At 42.1% G+C, this 18372-nt stretch overlaps 1 protein-coding gene across 1 annotated transcript; it reads right to left on the bottom strand.

Moving 5' to 3' along the window:
* Nucleotides 1-3182: 3182 nt before the first annotated feature.
* brk (transcriptional repressor brinker) lies at nt 3183-6367 on the bottom strand. The gene has a single exon (XM_017067816.4). It carries the CDS (start codon nt 6361-6363, stop codon nt 4213-4215), a length of 2151 nt encoding a protein of 716 aa, XP_016923305.2. The 5' UTR covers nt 6364-6367; the 3' UTR covers nt 3183-4212.
* Between the last annotated feature and the right edge of the window lie 12005 nt (nt 6368-18372).

Raw genomic sequence — 18372 nt, 5'->3', positions numbered from 1 at the left:
CGGAACATATAGTCATGGTGTAAGAACAACATTGTCCTGATCTATAATTAGTTAACGCTTTTGCACCACTCGAGAATGATTTATTTGATTGTTATTTGTAGTGTTTGTCTGGGCATGTTTGCCCCAGCGAGTCCAAAAATAAACTGCAAATCTGATAAAAGCCAAGCCAAATTAAAATCAATTTTCGTATGAATTATTAGCCCCAAATCGTATGTGTGGGTAAAGAGGGGTTTTTTCCATTTAGTGTTAAGACAGTAAGGTGTTAACATTATCGGGTACCTGATGGATCCACCGAACTGGTCCCGCAACATTGATGGATCCCTTGGCCAGTTGCTCTGTCAATTGTTCTGATTGATCAGGGATCTTAACTTCTGTTATAATATTATTCCTTTTATAATAGGTATTTTATAAGATCTGTTTGTTTCATATTAAAATCATGTTGATCCATTACAACCTATTATATGATCTTTTAAGACTTACTTTATCACCTGTAAAATCATTATTTTGATGAATTTCCTTTCTATCGGTTGTGAATTATATATATTCTTATATTTTCTTATATTTACTCATGGATAACTTCCCTTAATCATGTTGCAATTTCTTTGATCTTATTTAATAAAGTTTACATCATGTCGTGTGATACCCGGCAACCCAAGAGATATGCCCAACCGATCGGTACAGTTCAGAACTAAAAGAATTCATATAACAGATTATGTCACGATTGTCGATCGGATCGCGCGAGATCCGTTCCTTTGATTACAACATCACACTGTGCGCAAAACTCGCTTGATCAATAACAAACTATATAAGAACGTATATATAGATATAGATATATATCTGCCAGAGACGTTCGCCATCTGCAAAGCACTCGAGATTCGAGTCTCGGGACTCAGGTGAATTCTATTGCCGTGCTGCCTGTCTTCTTCCCTTTATTTACTTTGTAAAATTTGGTTGGCTGCAAATCACAAATATATATTTTCTTCTGTTACGTCCGAGCGATCGAAATTTGTCACGTGGCATCAACGGCAGCAACAAAAACCACACATTTTTTGGGAAGGTAGGAAAAAAGGCGAGCAAAAGTTTACACGGCAACGCGGTTCGAAGAAACAACACAAAAATAAATCGAAATTTAGCAATCATCTGCGGCGGGTTTGCTCCTCGCACAGATTCCCGGTACTAGGTACCTCCACCCACCTCTGTCGCCAGGCCCCCGATATTTAGCCATTTCGCTTCCTTTCCCACTGTTCCTCTTCGAGAAGGAAGAAACTGAGCTTTATCCTTTGTTCCTTTTCCACAGTTTCTCTTCATCTGTTCCCATCCCAGATATATTCTCCATCTATATCTCTTCTATTCCCTTTTAATATCCCCAAAGTTCAATATTCCATACAATAGTTATAATTTTCCTGTCTTGTTCCTATTCCGCTATACCGCTGGCTTTTATCGCTCCAATTTCATGAAACACCTATTTCAGTTCCATTTCCTTTATTTCTATTCCCTGTTCTATTCTCATTATTACATCTTAAGCTTCCTATTAATTTATTCGTATTCTCATTTTTTAAAAAGCCCTTCCAATTCCATTTTGATGTTTCAATTCGCTGTTTTCTTTTTGTTTTGGAGTAGTTGATCTTTATAGTCCTACGGAGTCCATTCCCCCTGTTCTTATTCCCTCTGTTCCTGTCTTACCTCTCCCCTATTTTAACTTGACTACGTGGGAACGATCACCTGAACGATCAAATCGCATAGATGCCAACAGTTCCGATCTTGCAGCACCATCCATCCCTACCCTTTTCTACACAGAACGAAATTTGGGTAATAAATTTAAAATGTAAATCAGAAAACAATTTTTTCACTGTAGTTGGAATGGTATGATTAAAAGTCTTTTAAGGAATTTTTTAGGTAATTACATATATATCATATCATCGACATATTATGCATTCAGGGCAAGGTTCTTAAATATGGAACTCCTTATCAAAAATATGATTTCATATATGAAACTTGAAGGGTGTGCAGTGAAGCCTCTGAGTATTTAAATAATGCTTGAGGATGATTTGTTTTCGTTCTGTGTACGACTAGGGTATCCCATGGGGTCTGCGATCACTTTGTCCGTCCGTTTTGTCCGCAAAATGTCGCAAAAATTCTTTGGCAGCGATCGGCGGGATTTGCTTTTTTGCTCCGCAGAAGGGAAAGCGCGTCAAGTGAAAAACAATGAGTATGCCGCTCTGTCTCGAGAACCGATCCCCAATCCGATCCGATACGATCCGATACGATACGATGCGATAGCTGGCGGCGGTGGCGGTTGCGGTGGTGCTGATGCTGATGCTGATGTGGATGTGGATCGCAGTGGTGCTGAATGCTGCGGCTCGGGGCTCGTGATTGGCGCACACATTGGCAAACGAGAGCACTTTATTTTTAAACGTTTTAAAAATACGATCATTATAGAATTTGCGGCTTAGTCATACCCCGCCGTCGAAATGTGCCAAGCGAATTTGACCAGAAACCGTGTGGCTTGAGGAAAAGGGGCGGTGGGTGGTCCGTGGATGGGGCTGGGGTGGGGGCGTGGCACAGGCAGTCGAAATGGAAAGCCCCAAAGCCTTAAGCTATGCCTTGACTAACTGAATGACTGACGGACTGACAACCCATGAGTTGTCACAATGAGGCACGCAAATAACACACACATTTGAATGGCACATTCGTATGATCGCCGAGATCAAACGGCGATCGGTTCTATAAATGGGGCCTTAACCTCACACAGTCAGCCAAGAATTACCGAGCTGAAAGCAGGGAGATGTTTCTAGAATCTAGATTATGCTAATTGATTAGGGGTATTTGGAAAATATATGAGTAAGAGCTTAGCTGAAAGGCTATGTACTAAAATATCATTTCCGAATCCTTTAAAGTACATTTTATTAGAATGAGTGTACTCAACAATTTTAGATCTTCTTGTATCCTAGTCCTCTCTTGGTTCTTAGATTTCCAATTTGTTATATTTACTTGAAATAATAACAGATCCTAAAAAGTTCCAAGTGATCTTGCTTAGAATCAGTGTTTTTAGCCATATCCAATCTTCAACTAAAACAGTAATTCTAGAAGAAAGAATGCTCATCCCAAAACATTTTCAGCCATCTTAGAATCATAGCTTTGATTAAAAATGCCACCCAAGTTCAATGATAAAACCAGTTCAATTTAAAGTTTTTTAGTTTTCTGTTGTTAATTTAATCAATTCGTTTTGTTGTTGATTTGTTGTTGCTGTTGTTGTTTATGGTCACACAATTATTGTTGTTGTTGTCAAATGTTATATATAAAAATACTGATTTTTATATATATGTATATATATTTAGGTATATATCTCTCAATGTATATGCGCTTTTTAAATAGGCTCATTAAAGATTTCCCTTGGCAATGAAAAAAAAAACGTTATCCTCTTGTTTGTATATAAATATATTGTATATATGTATATTGTATATAATTATAATTAACTTTTAGATGTAACCCTTAAATTTACATTTAATTTCTTGCTCTCTCTTGCGTTTGTAAATATATATATATGTATATATAGCTATATATATTCATTAAGCTTCAGTTTTCAACAATTTTATTAAAATTTTGTTTTGTTGTTTGTTCATATCACAAGAATTTTCAATTTTCAATTTCCAAATAAAAAGTGTGTGTATTGTAAAGGTGTGTTTTGTTTCATATTTAAAGCTTTACTCTTAACAATTTTCTCAGTTTTTCCAGTTGCATTTTTCACATATTTTTTTCTCTCCTATATACGCCCCCCATAAATTTAGCGTTGAAATTCTTAGGCAAATTCAAATGATTCGCTTTTGTTTTCTTAGTTTTTGTACACAATTATTTACACAAGCTAAATAAAAAAAAAATAAAAAAATCTAAACTTAAGCTTAATTTGTTCTTAGTAGGTAACCAAAAAAAAAAGAAGATTAAACCTAGGGTTGGGGCATTTTTTTGTTTGCTGATATGCTTGGAAGATATATGTTTGCGCTTAGATATACAATTTGTTTTTGTGTGTTTAAGGTAAGGTGTTTTTTAGGTGGTAAGGCTAGCTAGAAAAAAAACCATTCATAAGCTTAAATATGGCTTAGGGAACTAAAAGGCCAGGCCCAGTGACTGCCATTATAACATCCGATTGGTGGGATTGCTGCTTCCTTAGTTGCTATTGTTTATTGTGTATTGTGTGTGTGTGTGTGTGTGTTCTTAGGCCACCAGGGTCAGGTTTGTGGGCGATGGGTCCGCCACCAGGATGAGGGGTCGGCTGACAGACGACGAAGTCCTCGTTAGGGACTCCTGATCCAGCCAGCGTTGCAGGTGTTGCTGATGTTGCAGGTGATGTTGCTGCTGCTGCTGCTGTTGCAAGTACATCAGATTGTCGTTGTAGACGGCGTGCAGCTGGAGATTGAGGCTATAGTTGCTGCCGCTGTCGCTGTAGGTGGAGGAGCTGCTCTCGTAGCCGGAAACGGGCGATCCCTTGGGGCAGCAGAAGCCGGTGGGCGAGAGGGCGGGCGCCGAGAAGGGGCTGAGGGGCGTGGCGGCTTTGCTATCCTGAAATTGCTGATTAGGACTCCCGCCGACGGGAAATGTCTGCTGCTGCTGCTGTTGTTGCTGCACCACACTTGTGGGGCACTGAAAGCTGGCAGTGGAGCTGCCGGGCGATAGACAGCCACCAGGATACGGATGATTGCTCCAGATGATGGGCTCCCGCTGCTCACTGATGATCACCGCTGGCTTCTTCTTGTGACGGCGCTGCTTCTTGTCGGCCGCCTCTTTCGCCACCACCTCATCATCATCCGCATCGCGGTACTCATCCTCGTCATCCTGCTCCTCCTCCTCCTCGCCAGCTCCCTCATCCAGATCCTCCTGCTCCCGCTCCTCCTCATCATCTTCATCCAGCAAATAGGGCTTGAACAGTTTGACCTGCTTGGAGGGCAGCTTGTGCTCTTCGGGCTGCTCCGTCTCCACATCCACCTCCACATCCTCGTTCTCTGCCTCCGCCTCCGTTTCCGGCTCCTTCTTGATCACCTCCTCCAGCTTGCTCATCTTATCCGGCTGCATGGGATTGCTGATGACCTTGCGCTTGCGGAAGGTGAGATCCACACCAGAGGGATCCTTCTCGTTCAGCTGCATTTGACGGCGGGCGGAGGAGCCGAGGGAGAGGTCCATGGGTGCTGGGGTGGCCACCGCCTCCAGACGACTCTCCAGATAGCCATGGTTATGATGGTGCGGATGATGGTGGTGATGGTAGGCATAGGGCATGTGTGGAATGTGGCTGGCTGAGGCGGATGAGGAAGATACGGGGGATCCGCTCAGGATTGGCACTTGAATTGGCACTTGGTTGCTGTTGCAGTTGCTGTTGCTGTTGCTGCTGTTGTTGTTGCTGCAACTGTTGTTGTTGCTGCTGCTGCTGCTGGCGGGGATTGCTGTTGGTGTGGGATTGCCATTGCTGGTGGCCATGGCGGCGGCAACCACAGCGGCTATTTTGGCCGCCGAGAGAACACTCGAGGATCCCTGATTGCTGCCATTTGAGGCAATAGTTGCTGTTGGCTCTGGTTGCTGCTGCTGCAGCTGCTCCTGTTGCTGCTGCTGCTGCTCCTGCTGTTGCAAGTGCTGCTGCTGTTGCTGCTGCTGCTGCTGCTGTTGCTCCTTTTGGTGCTGCTGCAGTTGGGGATGCATTGCCACCGGGACATGCAAGTGCGGATGGGCGGCCAGGGGGTGTGGCACCATGCCATTGGCCGCCAACAGATGATGGGCGGCATGATGGTGGGCCGCTGCTGCTGCCGCTGCCGCTGCTGCTGCCGCCGCTGCTGCCGCTGCATGATGATGATGGGCGGCATGATGGTGGGCCCCATGATGATGATGATGATGCCCCACCGCCGCAGCGGCTGCAGCGGCATGATGATGATGCAATTGATGCACCAACGGATGGCTCAGCTGGTGGAACACCTTGACCGCCGGTGTGGGCGATACCGATTGCTGCGGGAGTAATTGTTGCTGCTGCTGTTGTTGCTGTTGCTGCTGCTGTTGCTGCTGTTGTTGCTGCTGTTGCTGCTGCTGATTGTTGGCCACCGAGGATCGCAAATTTGACTCGCATTGCAACCATTTCTGTATTTGCCGGCGGTGAATATTATATTTCCTAGCCGTGGCCCTTTGATTGCCCTTGCAATCATTATCGTTCCTATACGATTCCAGAACTTGCAACTTGAAATGGGGCGTAAAGATGCGGCGACTGCCCATTTTGGGGCTGCCCGAAGAGGTGCCATTGCTGCTGTTTGTAGAATTCTCCGAAGAATCCTTGGGCCGCTTGAAATTCAAAGCTCCCGAGCCGTTCAACTGTTCGCTGCTGCTATCCATGGTGATAATGGGGTTCTTTTTGTAGGGATCTTTAGGATATCTTCTGGTAAAGTATATATGCCTCTTTTTTGGGGGCAGCAAAAAAAGTGCGTGTGTTTTTCGGGGCAATAGTTTTAGGTGCTTTTGTTGTAGCTGTTGTTGCTACTTGCGTGCGACGCTTGCGCTTTCATAACTCGCGATCTGGCAGCTCTGTCCCCAAAGCAGCGACGTCGACTGCGAGTCACACACACTCTGGCACACGCGCGCACACACAGATACTTTTGGAGTTTATATTATAGAATCGAAAAGCACTTTTAAAATCCGTTTGGAATATATATATGGGTAGAGTGTATATAAATCGGGCGTAAGAAACACAGTTAAAAAAATAACGTTTGTGGTTGTTGTTTGGCTGGCCTTTTTTACTCTTCTTGCTTTTTGTATTTTTTTTTTATTCGTTGGCTACTACTTCGTACGTTTTGCTACGCTCTTCTCATAACTCTCGCGCTTGCGATCCGCACGGCAAGGAATCCAAAACACAATTGTTCTGCCCTCGGCGTTCTAGTTCGAAGATACGTTCTAGACTGCCACTGCCCCGCTCTCTGCCGGCGTCGCTGCCGGCGCCGCCGTCGACTGCGCGCGCGAGTTCACTCACAAAACAGCGCGCACACAAACGTAAAATGCCTGCCTGTCTGCTGCTGCTACTGTTGTTGTTTCTGCTTTTCTCGCCGTTCTGCCTTCGTGTGGGTGTTCGGTTCGTGTGCGTGCAAGGGGCGAGAGAATAAAACGAACGAAGGAGAGCGTAAGCGAGAGAGAGAGAGAGAGCGCCCGCTGCCGAGCGGCGCAACAACAACAGGAACAACACAACGCATGGCGCTGAGGCATTGAGCATTGCAGACAAACTGACGACAATCGTGTCGCGAGGTGTCTGCGCTTGCATGTGTGCGTGGCGTATGCGACTGGCAGTGCAAGTGCGAGCAGGATGGCCACATACCCGTTCTTTGCCTTGTTGTTGTTGCTGCTGTTGCTCTGCTGTGTGCACGGTGGGACCGAATGGACACCAGGGGACGGAACAACCAACCCATTCCCCCTTCCCTTCGAACAACGGCCCCCTTCCCACGTTTCGAGTGCGGAGCCACTGCCACAGTCACCCGACGACTGACTAACTGACAAACACCGCAAACGGCACAGTGGGACGAAATAAAAATAAAAAAGATTTTAGTATAATAGAATGAATTTGAATCTCAAATGTTGTTCAGAAAACGAAAAGGGGGTAAAGTCAGTTATGTAGAACATAACTTATCACAATTTATGAATTTTTTAAATTATAAAAAAAAGAAAATAATAAAATAAAAAATATATGTTTATGCAGGATAAAACCCAGCTTTGGTGGCAATATTGTCTTTTTTATTTAATTCCTGACTTTTAATCAAGGGCGTTTACAGGGTTGAATTCTCTGTGGCCCCTTCCTTTAACTTTTCAGGTGAAATCCTATGCAAGTCTTGTGCAAAAAAGTATGCTAATCAAAATTAGATCTGATAACGATCTTTAACCAAGTTGGCTATGTTAATGCCTGTAAAAAAACGAAAGCCAAACAATAATTTAATCCAGAAAAAAGGAATGGAGTGAGAACACAATTAAAAATAAACAACTTTTTTACTCTTAGATATTACCAAACCTTTTGAAATAAAATAATAAATTAAGCTTGCTTTCCAACACTTTACTCGGAAAAATCTTTAATTTTAAATATTACATTTCAGCTGGCCTTAGCTATTAAAATAAGAAAATTTTAAAGAAAAAAAATAATAAAATACAACATTTTTTTTAAGCCATAGCCCCATTGCCGACAGCTTTTTGCCCCACGGTGCTGCGACTTTCGTTAGCGGCTGCGGTTGCTGTTGCCGTGTTGTGTTGTTGTTGCCAGTGTTGTTTCTGGCTGCGCTACAAATTCGCTGGCTCTGCCAGTTGCTCACACAGATACACGGACACGAAGGCACCCTTTGAGTGGTGTGAGTGTGCGCCAGAGTCGTGGCTGCCAGACATTCTGGCACTGCCACTCCACACGCCCCCCTGCCCCGCCACCGGCCCCCACCCCTTTTGACCCACACCCCTGTGCCCCCGCCCCCCTGCCTCATCACACACACACACACGCCGAACTCACGCGACGCAACAGATCGCCGAACGAACTTGTTGAGCGCCGCTCTCTCACTAGCCGCCGCTCTCTCGCTCTCTCTTGAATCAACTGTTGAATGCATTGCTGCATTTTTTATATTTTTACACAAACACACATACAAAGAGAGGTTTCCAACTATCTTGGTTTTGTTTTTTATGGCCGTGGGTGCATATATACTATACATTTATATAAATATATATAGATGGCTATAGCTTATTTCTGTCGACGTTGCCGCCGTTCTGTCTAAGCTTAAAAAATATATAAATACAAAAAAAATAGCAAAAAGGGCATGCAATAAGTGCAACTAAAAAAACAAGAGAGCCTCTCCGCACTTGTTGCAAATGACAAACGAAAATGCTGCCTCTTCTTCATCAGCTTCTTCTTCTTCTTCATTTTGTTCTGCTTCGGCAAAATCTGGAATTCATGAATGAAACACACACACACACGCAGACACCTCGCTCTCTTTCGCTATTTGCATGCGCGTGTAGTTGTGTGTGTGATTTTGTCGCCGACAGTGGGCTACTTAGCTTGCGTGTGTATGCAAATTTATAAAAATAAAAAATAAATAAAAAACATGAAACAAATCGAATATATGGTGTTGTTGTTGAGCATCAATTTGCGCGTGCGATATGGTAAGATAAAGTGCGAAAGAGACGGGTAGAGACGGACCTTTGAGTCATCTAGCTCTCCAAAAATAAAATCAAAAGACCATGATAGATCTCTGGGGTCCAGATTCCCACGTCGCTGCTGCCCCGCCCCACTGTACCCAAACCAAACTCCCCCTCCCCTCCGCCACTGCACCCACGAATAAAAAAGCGACGACGGACTGTCTGGAAAGATCAAGGAAGCGGGAAAGGGACGGCAAGACAAGATGGAGCCTGCGAAGCGCCTGCACACAAAAAAAAAACAGAAAGAGCTGGGATGAATACCAAAAACAAAACCTTGATGCACTGACAAAAAAGTTATCATCAATTTTATACTTTACAATTAGGCACCAAAAAGTTTAAATTCTATAAAAAAAGTGCATACACAAAATTGAGATAAAAAAAATTTTTTTTTATTAAAAATAGGTATTAAAAAGCCAAATAAATAGGGGTAAAAACATGTAAACAAAACTTAAAAATTTCGGAAACTAAAATATAAGTTAAATAAATTTTTCAATGACAAAAATGTGGGAAAGAAGGCGAACTAAAATAAAAAACCCTTTAAAAAAGGCGAGAGAAATACATTTTTGAATTGCATTTCCAAGTAAAGCGGCCACAAACAACCCAAAAATATGCCGAAAAAACGCACACAGACTCGAACCAAATATTCAACCGACAAAAAAGTTCAAAAGCAACACACACACTGACACATAAAAATCAAAAGAATTCCACTTTTTTTATTTAGACCCCGTCGGCTTCTAAATCGATTTATCAAAAACAAAACAAAAAAAGAAGCGGAAAAGACGAAGGCAAAGAGATAAAAATTGAATATAAAAAGGTAACGTAAAAATCGAAGAAACCTATACACACATACACCCATACCCATGAATTGATTAAAAAGTTGAGGAAAAAAAAAAAAGTATAAAAAATTGGGAAAGGGAAAGGGCGCGGCAGCCGATGAAAAAGGAGGAGAACGACGTGCTGGGGCACTTATGATCTCCAATCTGGAAGAGAAGGGGGAAGACAAGGAGAAGAAAGGAGAGGAGTGGGAGGAGGAAGAGGAGGAGAACCTCAAGTTGCTTTTTTCCAACGACGCTGCCGCCGCGCTGTCTGCGTTTGAATAAGCCCACACAAACAAACAGACCAAAAGCGACAGCAGGAGAGAAGAAAGAGAGGTGGAAGACTGAAGAATCGCAAGATGGAGCCCCAAGAAGAAGAAACACAAATGCCAGGATACACTCAATGTACCGAAAAAGAATACCTTCCCATAGTTAACCCATCAATACACGAGAACCATTTGGTCCTTCATCAAGAAGATCTTGTGATTAATTTCCAGGATATATTTATAGAACCAAAGCTTGACCCCATAAGGATACGCTCAGTATTCCATGATACTAAACGAAATCTTCCCAAGGAACCAGAACCTATCAATCTATAAGATATTGATTCTTTAGTTATGACAATTTTGTGGGGAAAACGATCTTATGATTTCTAGTTAAGAACACCCACTTACGTAAGTTTCGTTTGCTGAATTACAACCATCCATACCAAAATTTTAAAACAGGGAAAACAGGAAATTCCTCAAATATGAAGGCAAGCATGCTCATTTAGCCTATGACTAAACCCCAAGAGAACAGAAATATAGGTATATAAATGAGCCTTATCAGGCGATAAGATCAAACAAAGGCGATTCAAGTGCCAAGTTCTATTTGTCGGCCAATAAAAGTCGATTCTGTAAACAATTTTCGACGGAATGGGGTTCGAGCAATTACAAAGTGCACTATATAGTGTCATGCACAATCAGAATCGTGAATATACTCCTCCTAAACATATATAAATATATATACATATGTGCTATATGCGCCCGCACACTCATATCGGCACTATCTATCTGAACACGTAGTGCCCCCGGGTTATCGGTTGGGGGCCCCTGCTGCAATCTCTTCGCCACTGACCACTCTGGTATCTTTATGGGGCTATGGGGTACGTCACCCCTCGAATAAGCCCTATTTGTTTGTGCCCCCCACCGATCCACGTGGGTCGATCACGTTTCGGGCGGCGAACAAAAAACTAGATCCAGGAAAACATTGTAAATTATATCAGTTGAAGGCCTAAATGATATAGTACGTATGAATAGTTATTACAAAGTGCAGGTTCCACTCTTATTTTAGCACCGATATGCCAAGCGATCTTGACTAAATCACGTCTCTTATATATTTTAGATTAATTCATATCAAATGGTTAATGGTTCGTCAAATGAAATGATTTAATAGTATTTTCTTATAGAGAGTGTACATTTATACGATCTTATAAAGCTCCACATGAAAAGATAAAATACTATTCTTGTAAAGGGGTTAGGAACTTCCTAAGCTGTTGGCTTTTTTAGGAAATAATAAGATCCCTTTATGAAGTTAATCTTTATTCTAATTAGGACCAATCTACAGGTTATGCTCCTCGATATGATTTTCTTTCGAATGACGCCTGCCTTTTCCGATTTTCCGGTTCATTATTGGCTGGGCTACTGGGAATGTGTGAAATATCCATTTTCAGTTCTTCTCCTCGAACCTTTTCTTCCCTTTCTTGAAGTTCTGGTGTTTGCCCAATCTTAACGACTTCCAATGGCAGCATTAAGGATCGTTCGCTGCACGATCGTTTCTACTTGGTTCCCCATCCAAACGCCGAACCCCATACCACATGCCCCACACCCCATCCTCCTCTTCCGATTCCCAATTCCCGATTCTCGATTCTCGAAGAATCGACTCGCAAGTCCGATTCCAGGTAACTACGAACCGAAGCGAACTCAGGCGCCTAATGGATAGTTCTTCTCGGAAAAGAAAGCGGCCTGCCAAAGCTGCGAGCCAAAAAGCCAGCGTCATGGTAAAGTAACGTTGTCGCTGTCCCATCCCCAGTATCCCCAGTCCCCTTTTGGACCCCTATCGCCCTCTCCCCCTCAAATCTCAAGACCCCCGTAGTCCCCACCGTTTCTTGGGCCCCTATGGGCCAGACATTGGGCCGCCTTGGCTGTTGGAAGGCGCATAAAAATGCACGCTGACCATATACAACGGAAAAAAACCGCGCCACATAAATATATATATCCACATACATACAAGGAGGTCGAGGGAAGTGGTCAGGAGGGCTTCACTGTGATTAAAGGTTTCATTTTATACAGGTCCTTCACTTTAAGCTTCCTCAACTAGATATTTTTGAAATCCTAATTATTTCTTATTTTTGATTTATTTTGAAGACCTTAGGTGCTATTTAATTCTTATAAAATTCGAATACTTTAAGGACCTGAAAATATTATTAGCCATTGTAACCATCATAATTTTATTAATACGCATATGTTCTTTAGATTGAAATTAAATATTTTAAGGACCTTTCCTTAGTATTCTTCATATGATAAACATATTCAAAGTTTTAACAAGATAAGATAAATTTTGTATAGTTTTAAAGATTCCTCTGTAGTAGTACTTTAATTAACCATAGGATAGTTTGTTGTATTTGGGCTTAACACTTATTTTATTATTATTTTGTTTTTGATTTTGGAGTTTCTATCTTTTTTTGCAGTGTCCACATGAGAAAGGCAATGCGCGAAGGCAAAACTTTTATTAACTTTTCCGAGAATTGGAATTTCTTGGATCCTTGTGTTGCCTGTTTTCGCCTCGCTTCGCCTGACTTTTAATGCGCTGCCTCCTTCTCTTCCTCTTCCTCGGCTCCTTCTCTTTCGCTCTCTCCTTCGCACACACACAGATGCAAAGCTTAGCCTTTGAGCTTCAGGTGTTTTGCCGTCGCCGTCTTCTTCCTTTTAGCTCCTCTTCACTCCTTGCCTCCCATTCTTCTCATCCTTATTTTGGTCTTTGGCTAGTTAGCAAACGCCGACGTCGACTGCGCTGCCGGCGTCGCAGTTTTGCGGTTGCACTTTTCTGTCCAGGGGCGGTGTTAAAGGGGGGCTTCTCAAAAGGGGGGTTCGACGTCGATTTGAGTCAATTTCTGTTTTGCAGTCGAACGTGAACGAAGCGCATGAAAACGTGAAAACACAAAAAAAAATATATAGCCTGAAGAAGAGGGCAGAAGAAGGCGCTGCCTGGGGCCTGTGCCTCAACAAAATATTGGGGGCCCTCCAACGCCAGCACATACACACACGCACATTTAAATAGAACCACAGAACGCAGCAAATCGACAGTCCGGGCTAAAATAGTAGCAGTTATCTCAGGAACTAGCCAGTAATATCTATTTTAAAATCATACCCTGCTTGTATTACCTAATCTTTGGTTATTCCACATTATTATTTATTTTTGTATAGAGATCTTATCTTATCGCGTGGTTTTGTTTTACGCATGCCCAAATAACTAGTCATGGTAAATTAATTATCAAAAACGAAATAAATAATCTAGAAATTTCAAGCAACTATGAAATTCTTTAAATGCTCACAGATACTTTAGACCTGGGCTATTTTTACTTACGAGCTTTATTTTTTATAGTTTTTGTGATTGTGTTAGATAATAAAATTGATAATTCTAAGGCATTATATTTCATGGAAGATACGGAATCTTTTGAAAGTGACTTTGAACTCTTTCAAGGTACGATTTTTGGAACAGCAATTGCAATTACATTTGGAATCTTAAACTTGTAACTACAAATAAGATATTTATATAAATATGGGTCATTTGGGACTGGGACTGGGACTTTGGCAAACAATTTATTTATTTTAAATATATATGCTTGCTAATGTGGACTTCGGTCTGAACACACATTTTTGGAGAATTTAATTGTATGATTTTTTTGAGAAATCAAATCTTTTTAAGCGACCTTAAAAACACAGATGTTTTGTGATCCCCTCTCGAGGAGCTACTTTCATGACTACGACTGTGACCACAGCGACAGACGAGCGGACGCCTACGTGCTCAGCCAGCGGCAACAACAACAACGGACGAAAAGTTGCCTCTGCCGATGCAGCTGTGTGCACAGCGGGCAGTGTGGGAGGGGGGCAGCGTGATAAAGGGGGGCAAGCGAGCGAAGGAAGGAGTGGTGTGGGGGAGGGGGAGGGGAACAATCGAAGACTGTGTGGCGCACTCTTGGCAGACAAACTGGCAGGCGGCTCTTCCTCTTCTTCTTCGCTCTCCCCCTCCATCTCCCTCACTCCCTTTGCATACTGCCGCTGCTTCGGCTTCTTTAGCTCCTCTTCGTCTTCTTCTTTCGGCTGCGCCCCAAGCAGCGCAGCATAAAGCGCCACACCGTGTGTGAGTGTTGCTCGTCCATGTGTGCGTGTGTGTGCGATTACGAGTTCACTCTCGCACTCGTGCTCGTTGGTTTTCTCCTGCTCCCGCTCCGCTCTCTCTCCCACTCGCTCTCTCTGCGGCCAGTCTTCTTCTTCCACTTCACAGCTTTTGTGTGTGTATCTGTGTGTATTTTTAGTACAAAATTGTTGTTTAAACAAACAGGTTTTTTTTACACCGCCAGCCACACATAACTCGTCTGTCGAGCTCTCCCCCCTCCCCTGACCATGCCCCTACCACTACCCCGCCCCCTCTCTCTTTTGCAGCGCCACACTTTGTTGTTGTTGTTGCGCCGTTGTCGATTTTCAATTGGAAAGACAGACAGAGCGGCAGCAAAAAAGAATAAAAAAGTGAGTGGGAGAGAGAAAGAGAGAGGGGAGCGCGGGAGCGGGAGCTTGGCTAATTTAATATGCCAGCCCTGGCGCCATGTTCCACGTTGGCTCTCCAGCCCTGGTTGCTGCGCACAGGAAATAGCGGAGATCCCCCTCTCTCTGTCGATCGCTCTCCTTACAGATATTCCAGGAGTAAAGCAGAGCTTTCCAGGATCTTGGCTTTTGCCACGTTAACAACAACAAAACAACGGCGCCCCAATGTCTGCGTTGGCGGAAGAACGGGAGAGAGATAGGCAGCGAGAGAGAGAGAGCGAAAAAGAGCCGCACAGTGGCAATCGCAAGGTGTACCAAGCTAATGTTATTTAATTTATTTTCGTATTCACACATTGCGCCTGAACCGCAGGGCGTTGGAGCGAGATGGCAAATAGAGAAGCGGACGTGGGCAGCAAGCGCCAAAGCAAATGCGTGTGTGTGTGTGTGTGTCTCGATGAACCCCAGAGCTGAGAGAATGAATAAAAGAAGAAGGAGAAGAGTCATCGGGAGAGGGGATGAGCGGGGGCTGGAGTTGCCCTGCCACACATTCATTTTATGTTCATCCACATTCATCGCTGACGTCGCTCTGTCTGCTCCAAAATGAGAAAAAGAGAGAGAGAGAGCGAGCGCCCAAACAGGTACGTTGACGAGCGAGAGAGCGATAGACGGAGAGCAGGCCGTTGAAAAGCGGCAACGTTGCGGCGATCGCCACCAGACAGAATGTCGCCAGTTCTTGCTACGCCGCCAGACACTCTGTCGTCGCTGCCGACGCCTCTGCCACTGCCGACGTCGACGCTCCGGTACAGGCGAAATTCCAAAAGTGGTTTTTTGTTTGGGATCCCCACAAACGATTTTGATTCATTACCCCACCCATTAATAATTCTCAATCGATTCCGTGGAATCCGTATGGAAACTGTCCGTTTTCAGATTTTTTTTTTATTTCTTATAAGCAATGAAATAAAACTGTGTTATATCTCAGTTCAAAGATCATAAATATAGACAGGGGATGCTGTGTTTGGTTTATTCAACAGGAAAAACAACTATTTAAAAAATCTCTATTTTAATTTCTAAATAAAAATTTTAAAATCCCAATTTCAGTATTTATAGGATGTTTGCTAAAGTATAGCCTACATTTTGCAGCTTAGGCCTATTCAAAAGCCAATACTTTAGTATTCTTGTCATAATAAATCTTCAAACTGGTTTCAAATTCTTTATGGTCCATGAATACATAACCTTGATACCATATCGTTTGCTTAAGAGGTTCGACTGTAACTTGGGTCCCCCTTAGGCCTTTGTTTTTGCGCACATGCTCATGCCACCCTATATACCCCCATTTATTCCTACACACACATTAGTATATTCCCCTTTGTAGTGCGACCTCGACTTTGGCGAACTGATCGATCGATCGATTACTGCACCACCACGTAACCACCAACCACCAATCGGCGGCCAACTACTGAGTTTGGAATGTTGCTCGGTACTTTTCCACCTAAGGGGTATGACTATAGCGATGACTGCGACCATACTATATAGTATGTAAACCCACTGGGATAAGAAGGCTATGGTTATGAGCCCAAAAGTCCATATTCCATCAATAAATAGCTTTAAGAACTGGATTGATCTGGAAAATGTCTAAAGTTTATAATGCGAAAAAGTGCACAATAAAAAGCTCAAGATAACTAGTTCAGGTTATATATATATACATATAGTTACCCCGATAAGAAATACATTTTTCTTATATGGATCATCACAACAAATAAATGAGTTTCCCATGACTTTAGTTCCTTATCATACCGTACGTAAAAAAGATCCATACATCCTATATTGAATAATTGCCTCCAATTATATTGTTGGTTTTTGCAAGCATTCCTAAATTTTAGACCCACTCCATGGCAAGATATAAAATGCAGTATGTTCGTATACTTTGTTGCCAAATGGGTGGAAATAAAGAACAGCCATATAAGGCCTTTTGCCATGCAGTTCTTTTGGGGTCTCTTGGATACATATATATGTATATCCAGATCTATACAAACATACATATCTATATGTAGACGCACGTTCTGAATGAATTTGTGTATTCGCGACGGCCATAATTGCAAAGTTTTCTGCCCAGTCAACATAAAATTAGCTAAATGTGTTTGTTTGTGCAGTTTGTATGTTTATATAGAAGTTCTTTCACTTTCACTCGCTTTTGCATTTGCATTTTTACCCACTGCCCCTCCCTCAGCTCGAACTTCCCACTTTGATCAGCAATATTTTCTCGTAATTTCAGCACTTTTCAGACTTTTTTCGGCAGCGCGTGTGGGTGGCCTGGCCAACGATCTTTTTTGGTAGTGCTTTGATCTATTCTACTTGGCTAAAAATTAAATATATTATCAGTTTTGCATAGGTTGGATATTTTGGTATGTTACCACATTTGTACTTCTTTTGTTTTGAGTGCTCTGCTAAAAAAAGAAAACTCTAAAACAACTGAAAAATTTAGGTAATTCTTTAAGTAGTAGGTTATTGTATTATTTCAAAAATTATAATAATACAATTGTTAGGCATCTTAAGTTATAATTGATCCCTTTTATTAATATAAAGTAATAATTGTATCTACATATATATATAAACCTATCCTCTCGAAACAAAAAATCAAGGCACAGCAAAATCCATTTAAAAAAGACTAGTGACTTAATAAGTAGAGCATCTTGAAAGTCAATAAACTCCACCCAAATATGTAATCCCTAAAAAAAACAAAGGTGAAAAGAATGGTCGATCTTCGTTGTCTCCATTTAGAGCTTCTCCATTTTCATCAGCCTGCAGTTTCGTGATCAGTCGGAAAAGTAACTGGCAACGCGTGATCTGGCTGTATGTTAATTTACATAGTTACGAAACTTGTTTTCACACAGCCATCGATCGTCGATTGTCGATCAAATTGAAGTGAGTGAAGATCGAAGTGCATGAAGAAAAATCAGATGTGGAATCTGAAAAACAAAACCCTATAGTTGTGCAATCTGAAGAGAGAGAATGCCCAGGGGGCTTACGAAGTCGGGAGATCAGTTGTTGATCATGTCTTAGGAAATTTGTCATCTCTGACCACAAACTGTGACTCACAGATCCAACTGGTGATCTCTCTTTGGGACGGGGTGGGTTAATCATCAGTGGCTTGGTTTATAATCCTTGGATGTTTGTGGGGTGTTAGAGAAGTTTGTTGTTCGCTGATCTTAACTTTTGGATCGTTCGAAGATCTATTTTTTTGATTATAAAGAATCGGGGGTATTTTAGTAGACCTGGGTTATAATAAATTCGTTATATAATGAATGATAATCTTGGAGATCTAGATATGTTTTATATAGATCGAGTTTTATATTACAAAGTATTACAGGTTCCCTTAACTTTTTAGTAATACCAACTAATACTAAAACCTTTAGGCTTAGTAATAGATGTTTGGCTTAATATTTCTATGTAATTTCTGGATTAATATTAGATCTATAAACCTTAAGTTGTATCATTGTAATCATTGTGTTTTTATTACAAGATATAATAGGTTCCCACTTTATATATAAATACCATATACACCATTAATCTATATC

Source organism: Drosophila suzukii, chromosome X, assembly GCF_043229965.1.
Source record: "Drosophila suzukii chromosome X, CBGP_Dsuzu_IsoJpt1.0, whole genome shotgun sequence".
NCBI lineage: Eukaryota > Metazoa > Arthropoda > Insecta > Diptera > Drosophilidae > Drosophila > Drosophila suzukii.
Note: the sequence above shows the minus strand (reverse complement) of the source record. Positions and strands in the feature narration are given on the sequence as shown.

Coding starts and splice junctions, on each gene's coding strand:
- brk (XM_017067816.4), bottom strand. CDS start 6,363: ATGGATAGCAGCAGCGAACAGTTGAACGGCTCGGGAGCTTTGAATTTC.